This window comes from Scyliorhinus torazame, chromosome 15, assembly GCF_047496885.1.
Source record: "Scyliorhinus torazame isolate Kashiwa2021f chromosome 15, sScyTor2.1, whole genome shotgun sequence".
Classification (NCBI taxonomy): Eukaryota; Metazoa; Chordata; class Chondrichthyes; order Carcharhiniformes; family Scyliorhinidae; genus Scyliorhinus; species Scyliorhinus torazame.
The window spans coordinates 154,678,555-154,688,303 of record NC_092721.1 but is presented as its reverse complement, the minus strand read 5'-3'; the positions used below and the strand labels follow the sequence as shown (position 1 = coordinate 154,688,303).

The window sequence follows — 9,749 nt, the reverse complement described above, 5'->3', positions numbered from 1 at the left end:
AGGACCTGCTTAAGTGTTCCCCGACTGGAAGGGAACATTCCTGCCTGCCGATTGTAGTGCGATGTCCGTTCATCTGTTGTCGCAGCGTCTGCATGGTCTCACCAATGTACCAAGCTTTGGGACATCCTTTCCTGCAGCATATGAGGTAGACAACGTTCTGATCATGGTTGATCATCCAACTCAGTAGCCTGCTCCCACTTCTCCCCCCTTTATCCTATGATCCTTTTAGCCCCAAGAGCTATCTAACTCCTTAGAACATAGAACATACAGTGCAGAAGGAGGCCATTCAGCCCATCGAGTCTGCACCGACCCACTTAAGCCCTCACTTCCACCCCATCTTCACAACCCAATAACCCCCACCCACCCAAACCTTTTTGGACACTAAGGGCAATTTATCATGGCCAATGGGGAATCGAACCTGGGACCCTGGCGCTGTGAAGCCACAGTGCTATCCACTTGTGCTACAGTGCTATCCTTCTTGAAAACAAACAATGTTCTGGATCACATGTCTCCCTCTGCCTGCCTGCCCGGCCCATGGTGGCACTGCGCCAGAGGGCGCGCCTTCATCTATTTTCCAAAAGTCCGCCCGCGCCATATCCCGGCTCGCCCGTTCATTGGTCGGGTTCTCATTGTGACGTATGCTAGGGTTCCACAACTCGCGCTGTCAATGGTAACTGCCGAGCGGCTAATTGCCCCGAGCCCCGCCCCGGCCAGCACAACAGACGCAGAGAGCGGCGGCGCTGTTGCAGGTGAGTGCGGTTGTGGAGCCTGCCCTCAGGCCAACTCACACCCAACCCTGGCGCTGTTGTCGCGCCTGGTCCGCCGAGGCCTAGTAGTCGGCTTGAGGAGTGAGTCCGAGCTACACGTCCCAAGATGCGCCGGTCGGGGATGGGGGGGAGAGAGAGTGTGGGGGTGACATGGGAGAACGAGTCGCTAGTATGCAATTATCAATCCAGCACAATATGAGAAAGCAGTTTGAGTCCCAGATTAGGCCGGCCGAGCAGTGTGAGGCTTTGGCGTGGATTTCCCGCAGTCTGGACGGTTGTCCTGGGCGACGAGATGCACCAGGGACTCACTCCCCAGTCAGCAGTGTCGGGTTTCAGAAATCAGGGCAGCACAGCAAGAATTACATGTGAAGAAAAATTACGTGTAAGCAAAATCTCTGCATTTTCAATGAAGGGTGGCCAGGCAACAAAATTTAATATCTGAAATTTCTTTCTCTTTTATATATGCATAAAAATAGCGAGTTACTCTGCAATTAATCGAGTGGCTGGGCATTCAGTAAATTCCTTTGTCCACGAATGAATTTAATTCACGAGTAAATCAAAGAAAGCAGTTACCAAACTCTCAACAGTCTTAATGATAGTGTTTTCCCTCAAAGTTCACAAACGTCTTTTCTTTGTTTCTTTAACTTGTCCTGCATGCTGTGCAAAAGAACATTTTTCTTCTTTTATTTCTAAGCATAGCCTTCATTTCTCATTAGTTACATTAGTGCCAGGTACATATCTGATGTAAGCAGTTTCTGGTTGTTCTGTCATTGACAGTAACATACTTAGCTTTGGAATAGTAATTCTAGAGATAACATCTGTGCTACAGGCCAAGCTCTCTTTCTACCACATCTGGGCTCCTGTTCCTAACTTGTGCCAAGTCCATTCATTCTTTGCCAGCTTCTGATCTACATTGGCTGTTGAACAAGGCCTGATCAAATCCCTCCATGGCCTTACTTTTCTCTGTAATCTTCTCCAGCCTGATAATCTTGTAGGCTGCTAGGAAATGCAGAGGATCAGAGGAACCTTGCTGTGCATGTCCATGGATCCCTGGAGATAGAAGGGCAGGTAGATAAGATGGTTAAGAAGGCATATAGGATATTTGCCTTTATTAACCGAAGCATAGAATATAAGAGCAGAGAGGTTGTGATGGAGCTGTATAAAACGTTGGTTAGGCTACAGCTGGAGTACTGTGTGCAGTTTAGGTCGCCACACTATAGGAAGAAATTATTACACTAGAGAGGGTGCAGAGGAGATTCACCAGGATGTTGCCTGGGCTGGAGTCTTTCAGTTATAAAGAGAGCCTGGAGCAGAGAAGGCTGAGGGGGTACCTGATTGAGGTGTATAAAATTGAGGGGCATAGATAGGGTACACAGGAAGAAACATTTCCTATTAATGGAGGGGGTCAATAACCAGGGGGCATGGATTTAAGTTAAGGGACAGGAGGTTTATAGGAGATGTGAGGAAAATCATTTTCACCCAGAGGGTGGTGGGAAACTGGAACTCTCCTGAATGGATGGTAGAGGTGGGAACCCTCAACATTTCTGAAGTATTTAGATGGGCACTAGAAATGCCATAGCTTGCAAGGCTTCGGACCAAATGCTGGAAAATAGGATTAGAGTAAATACATGCTTGATGGCTAGCATGGACATGATGGGCCAAAGGGCCTCTTTCCATGCTGTAAACCTCTATGACTATCTCTGTTCCTCCAATTCTAACCAGTTGGACGTCCCTGATTTTAATAGTTCCACCATTGCTGGCCATGCCTTCAGCTTTCAAGTCACAAATTGCCTCCTTAAACCTCTCTGTCTGTCTTTCTTCCTTAGGACCTGCATCTTTGATCATGGATTTACGTAATCTGGCCTGATATCTCCTTGTGACTCTTGTCAGATCTCTATTTCGTAACATTCCTATGAAGTACCTCATGCTGTTTTAGTACATTAAATGTGCTTTCGAGATACAAGTAGTTGTTGCTGGTCGCATACCCATTAAGTGGCCAGAAAGCACATGGTTATGCCTGTAACTCCATTTTTATTTGTGCTGACACAGTAAAGCTAACATGAGATTTAAAAGGTCTTGGAATTATGAAATGTTTCTGATATTTTTCCCTGTTCACTTTCATTTTCTTGTCTGAAAGTCAGTGAGCAAGATGGTATGAATTTTAAAATTGCTGCCAAGAATGAGATGAGAGGAATTTTTTGTACACAGAACATTGTTGGAGTGTGGATGGAATGCTTCTGCATGGGAAGTGCTTGAGGCTGAAGCCCAATGCATCTGTTGAGTAAATTGGATAAATATTTAAAGCAGAGAAAGACATTCAGATTATTGGAAGTGAAGGGTAAACTGTGATTCATTTTGGATTGCTCAACCAGAGAGCTGGCATTGTAATAATTTACTGAATTTCCTCCTGTGCTGTAAACATCTCTGGTTCCAAGAAAGCTGTAATCAATCAGCATGTTATTGAGTGAAATATTCTGAAACTTGTCCACGTTAAAAAAACAAAATTAATCAAAAATGCATATTTTAAACTGCTGGTAGTGTCAAGCATTCAAGACTTTTTAATTTTTGTGAGATGAGCAATTTTTTGATTTTATGCAGTTACATTAATTCCAAAGCATGCTTATTTATTCTAATTTTTTACTCTTTCAGGAGTGCGGAGCACCATGAGTTTAGCAGAAATTTATGATAATGTGAAAAAAGGGAGGGAATATGCCCTTCTGGGAAACTATGATTCTTCAATGGTTTACTACCAAGGAGTGATCCAGCAGATTCAGAAGCACAGTCAGTCGATCAGAGATCCAGCATTAAAGGTTAAATGGCAGCAGGTGACCACTACCAAATTTTACGCTCATCTTGCTTGTTTACACATTTTCTATAATCTATCGTTTATTTCAACTACATTATTGTTTACTGGTGGTGGTATGAGGAAGTAATTTTATAGTAAAAATGTTTGGCGATTTTAAGAAATTTGTGTTGCACCTACTTTTCAAACCATGACTTGAAAATGTTTGTCCCCCAGATGGTTTTAGAATTTTAACATTTGGCTAAACAATACAACGCATCTTTTCCTATTACGATCAATGTGAGTATTCTATTCCCCAACTGCTTAGGACATTGTAATGTTACAATCCCAGTTGATACTAGACATGTCAGATCCCAGAATGAAACCTGGCTTGATAGATCCTAACTTCTTTAAATTCTGGAGGACCGTTACTGAACAGGAGTCTGTTGATGAACTTTTAACACAAAGAATAAAACATTTTATAAATAGAAATGGGCTATATTACACTAGGCAGCAAGAAGGTGAGAAAGATCTCCGTACAAACACACAAAATGATTCACATATTCTCATTCCTTCACTGTAGCTATATCTTTACAGACACATCCAAATTTGGAAATTTACAGTATCTATCTTGTACCCTAATATTCATTTCCCCCCCCCCCCCCAAAACGTCGCTGTCACTTGGGCGACCGCAACTAAGATTAGCCTGCAGGGCTTCAACCTCACCACCTGAGATTCCTTTCTCCTGGATCTTTACAGACACTCAAGTTTCACGTTCCAAGCATAATTTCTGATATTTGGCCGTGCCAAGTAGAACCAAGTAGAATGCCAGTGCTACAAGGCAGTAAAGAGTCACCAATCTTCAGCTGCCTCCTTGGACCTTTTAGGCTTCAAATTTGCTCCCCGCTGCTTTCTCTCTCATTTGGAGCCTATTGCTCTGCTCCTTTTTCTCAACCTTACTTAACCGGATAGGTTTCTGATCTATGTACTTATCCTTACCTGGATCACCGCTTGGTATGGCAACTGATCGATTCGAGACGGTAAGAAACTACAGAGAATCGTGAACATAGCCCACTCCATCATGCGAGCCTGCCTCCCATCCATTGACTCTGTCTACACCTCCCACTGCCTTGGGAAAACGGTAGCATAATCAAAGACCCCTCCCACCCGGTTTATTCTCTCTCTCGCCCTCTTTGGGGAGAAGATACAAAAGTTGAGAACACACACAAATAGATTCAAAAGCAACTCCTTCCCTGCAGTTACAGACTCCTTTAATGGCCCTCTTATGGACTGAACTGATCTTTTTACGCATCTTCTCTACAGTTGTAGTGCATACCGTATACTTCACCCACTGTCTATGTTTGTGTTTCATTATGTATCCCCATGTTTTGTGTATCACTCCTGCAACCCAAAGTTGTGCAGGTAGGTGGATTGGCCCTGCTAAATTGCCCCTTAATTGGGTACTTTAAATTTATTCTCATGTATTTATCGTATGTTCTATGTTTTCATGTATGGAGTGATCTGCCAGGACTGTAGGCAGAACAATATTTTTCACTCTACCTCGGTACACGTGATGACGTAATAAATCTAATCTAAATGAATGTAGGAATTTGACATTATATTTTTGTGCAGCAAGGTTGATGAGCCTGGACTGTTTGTATGACAGCTGCAGTAGTGTTTTTTAAATTCCTGGTTTGCAAGACTGCTAGGCTTTTGGGGAGCCAGAGGTGCAATAAAAGTATCAGAAAAGCTTGGGTTAATGGATTTTTGTTTGGATTAGGAGGATTCCTTGTGGAGTTGTTCATTAGAAACATTGTGTTTCGGACTTCCGGTGGCGGCAATGAGTGAGTGAGCCGCACATTCGGGGGCTCTCACTCCGGTGGGATTTGAGGACCTGGTTCCCCGGTTTTGCGGGGCTGTGGAGCGCTGAAAGGACTGCCACGGGGGGCTAAGGAGCGAGCAGAGCTGCATGGAAATGCGGGAGAGCAGAAAGCAGCGCAAACGGGAGAGGAAGGGACAAAGGCAAGGTGCAGGAGAAGCTGACCCGGGAGCAAAGATGGTGGACCTGCGGACCTCTGACCCGGCGATCCAGCAGGCGCTGGAAAACATGCTGCAGGTGATAAAGAGCAGTTTTGAGTCGTTGAAGCGGGATAACTTGGACCCACTTCAGAAGGCAGTGGATCAGCTGAACCAGAGACTGGATGCCCAGGACGAAAAAGTTAAGGAGCTGGGGGAGGCGGTGGAGGAGCAGGCGGACACACAGACGATTGCTGCGCTAGATGTCGACGGGTTGAAGGAGAGACCGAGAAGAATGCTGGACAGAGTAGAGGAGCTGGAAAATAGAGCCTGTAGACAAAATCTGAGGATCATCGGTCTCCCGGAGGGGACGGAGGGAGCTGATGCCACAGCATTCGTGGCGGACCCTGTTGATGCAGCTGATGGGGGCTGAAGCCCGTCCGCGACCGCCTGGGCTGGAGGGTGCAGGCGAGACAGGTGCGTCCGGGGGGGGGGGGGGGCCCGTCCGATGGTGATTAGGTTCCACGGGTTTGTGGAGAAGGAGCGGGTGCTGCAGTGGGCAAAGAGCGCTAAGAGCAGCACGTGGAATAACTGTGTCCTTCGCATTTACCACGACCTAAGCCAGGAGGTGGCCAGGCGGCGAGCAGCCTTTAAACAAGTTAAGGAGGTGTTGTTCAAAAAGCACGTGAAGTTTGGTCTGCTCTTCCCGGCCCGTCTTTGGGTTACGCATCAGGGCCAACACCACTACTTCTCCGAGCCTGGAGAAGCGATGGACTTTGTGAGGGATCAGGGGTGGTCTCGAAAAAAGGACCCACGGATGCAAGCTAGGGTCCGAGAATTACTGGTTGAAGGGATGCCTACTGTGCCTGGACTGCAGGTCGACTGTTTAGGTGCCTTGTGGTGTATTTTCTGTGGGCAATTTTTTCCCTGTGGGGGGAGGCCCCCCTGTGGTGGGTACCTTTTGTTGGGCTATCTGAGTGCGCTGGAGCCTGTATTGTAACAAAAGGGTGGCTGGTCAGCAAGGGGATTAAAGATGTTGGTTGGGGGCTTTTATTTCATTTATGCCTTATGGTTTTTATGTTTGTTTCGGATGGGGGATGTACGGGTACTGGGTTATTGCGGTGTTTTATATATTTATATATTATATATAATAATATATTTTTTGGTGCTCAGAAAGGGACGTGGGTTAACACTTTTCTGTGTACACAGCTGGAACTGTATTGTACCTGGAGCAGCCTCGTGTTGCTGTTTGATATTTACATCTTGTTTGATCTTTCCCATCTTAGTGAGACTGCTCCAGTGGGTCGGAGTGGGGGATGGTGTGCTGGGGAGTGGGGAGATGAGGTTGGGGAAACAATGGAAGTGAGACAAGGGGGCGCCGGAGCGATGAGTCACCGGGCCAGCAGATTGGCTAGTTAAGGGAGTCGGGTGGGGGGAGAGAAGACAGCCAGTGACTGGCAGGGGTGGGGTTATCGGGGGATGTTGCTGAGGGGGAGGGGGGTGTGTGTATTTTGCTGACGTGTGGGGGGATCTGAAGTAGGTAATGGAAAGGAGGTCGGGGGTGGAGGCAGCCAAGAGGCGAGTCAGGAATGGCACGGCGCATGGGCCGGGGGCGGGCCCAAGAAAGGTTATGGCTGACCGGGCCGGGGGGGGGGGGGGAGAAGGAGGTGGTTGTGCCCCACAACCAGGCTGATCACCTGGATTGTCAGGGAACTAAATGGGCCAGTTAAAAGGGCACGTATGTTCGTGCATTTGCGGGCTCTAAAGGCGGACGTAATTATGTTGCAGGAGACACATCTGAAAGTGTCCGACCAGACTAGGCTAAGGAAGGGCTGGATCAGCCAAGTCTTCCACTCGGACTTGGATTCTAAGTCCAGGGGGGTAGCAATTATGATCAATAAGCGGGTTCAATTTGAGGCTGAGGTCGTAGTCGCAGACAGCGGGGGCAGATTCCTTATGGTAAGGGGCAAGCTGGAGGGGAGAAGAGTGGTGCTGGTGAACATATGCGCCGAACTGGGACGACGTTGACTTTATCAAAAGAGTGCTGGGGAAGATCCCGGATCTAGACTCATGTAAGTTGATAATAGGGGAGGGACGTTAATACGGTCCTTGACCCGGGGCTGGACTGGTCATGTCCCAGAACAGGCAGCCTCCCAGCAATGGCAAGGGAGCTGAAAGGGTTCATGGAGCAAATGGGGGCTGTGGACCCATGGAGAGCCAGACAGCCGATGGGAATGGGCTACTCGTTTTATTTGCATGTTCATAAAGTATATTCTAGGATTAATTTTTTTAATCATGAGCAGGTCCACCCAGTGCGGGGCATGGTCCGAGATAGTGATTGCCGAGTATTCCGTATTCTTTACCTCCCCTACACAAACTGTAGGGGAGGTAAAGAATACGGAATACTCGGCAATCACTATCTCGGACCATGCCCCGCACTGGGTGGACCCGCAGGTCGGGGGGGGGGGAATTACCAACGCCGACAATGGAGGTTAGACATAGACATCACAAAGGAGAAAGTGCTGGAGAAACTAAGAGGTCTAAAAATTGATAAATCTCCGGGCCCAGATGGGCTACATCCTCGAGTTCTAAAGGAGATAGCTGAAGAAATAGTGGAGGCGTTAGTTATGATCTTTCAAAAGTCACTGGAGTCTGGGAAAGTCCCAGAGGATTGGAAAATCGCTGAGTAACCCCCCCTGTTCAAGAAGGGAACAAGGAAAAAGATGGAAAATTATAGGCCAATTAGCCTAACCTCGGTTGTTGGCAAGATTCTAGAATCCATTGTTAAGGATGAGATTTCTAAATTCTTGGAAGTGCAGGGTCGGATTAGGACAAGTCAGCATGGATTTAGTAAGGGGAGGTCGTGCCTGACAAACCTGTTAGAGTTCTTTGAAGAGATAACAAATAGGTTAGACCAAGGAGAGCCAATGGATGTTATCTATCTTGACTTCCAAAAGGCCTTTGATAAGGTGCCTCACGGGAGACTGCTGAGTAAAATAAGGGCCCATGGTATTCGAGGCAAGGTACTAACATGGATTGACGATTGGCTGTCAGGCAGAAGGCAGAGAGTTAGGATAAAAGGTTCTTTTTCGGAATGGCAACCGGTGACGAGTGGTGTCCCACAGGGTTCAGTGTTGGGGCCACAGCTGTTCTTTTTATATATTAACGATCTAGATGATGGGACTGGGGGCATTCTGGCTAAGTTTGCCGATGATACAAAGATAGGTGGAGGGGCAGGTAGTATGGAGGAGGTGGGGAGGTTGCAGAAAGATTTAGACAGTTTAGGAGAGTGGTCCAAGAAATGGCTGATGAAATTCAACGTGGGCAAGTGCGAGGTCTTGCACTTTGGAAAAAAGAATAGAGGCATGGACTATTTTCTAAACGGTGACAAAATTCATAATGCTGAAGTGCAAAGGGACTTGGGAGTCCTAGTCCAGGATTCTCTAAAGGTAAACTTGCAGGTTGAGTCCGTAATTAAGAAAGCAAATGCAATGTTGTCATTTATCTCAAGAGGCTTGGAATATAAAAGCAGGGATGTACTTCTGAAGCTTTATAAAGCATTAGTTAGGCCCCATTTAGAATACTGTGAGTAATTTTGGGCCGCACACCTCAGGAAGGACATACTGGCACTGGAGCGGGTCCAGCGGAGATTCACACGGATGATCCCAGGAATGGTAGGCCTAACATACGATGAACGTCTGAGGATCCTGGGATTATATTCATTGGAGTTTAGGAAGTTGAGGGGAGATCTAATAGAAACTTACAAGATAATGAATGGCTTAGATAGGGTGGATGTAGGGAAGTTGTTTCCATTAGCAGGGGAGACTAGGACCCGGGGGCACAGCCTTAGAATAAAAGGGAGTCACTTTAGAACAGAGATGAGGAGAAATTTCTTCAGCCAGAGAGTGGTAGGTCTGTGGAATTCATTGCCACAGAGGGCGGTGGAGGCCAGGACGTTGAGTGTCTTTAAGACAGAAGTTGATAAATTCTTGATTTCTCGAGGAATTAAGGGCTATGGAGAGAGAGCGGGTAAATGGAGTTGAAATCAGCCATGATTGAATGGTGGAGTGGACTCGATGGGCCGAAGGGCATTACTTCCGCTCCTTCGTCTTATAGGACTGTTGTCGGAGGAGGGGATATGTGAGAGACTTCGGAAGTTAATGCAAAATTACTTGCAGGTGAAC

The 9,749-nt window shown here is 46.8% G+C and overlaps 1 protein-coding gene across 4 annotated transcripts in view; it reads left to right on the top strand.

The window, feature by feature from the left end:
• The first annotated feature begins 632 nt into the window (after positions 1 to 632).
• katnal1 (katanin p60 subunit A-like 1) overlaps positions 633 to 9,749 on the top strand; it is a 52,240-nt gene continuing 43,123 nt past the window's right edge. The window contains exons 1-2 of one of the 4 annotated variants that reach the window (XM_072476964.1): positions 633 to 749; positions 3,417 to 3,577. In XM_072476964.1, the coding sequence (XP_072333065.1) occupies positions 668 to 749; positions 3,417 to 3,577 (243 nt within the window). In that variant the 5' untranslated portion in view covers positions 633 to 667. The other 3 variants (XM_072476963.1, XM_072476966.1, XM_072476965.1) reach the window with 3 other exon arrangements.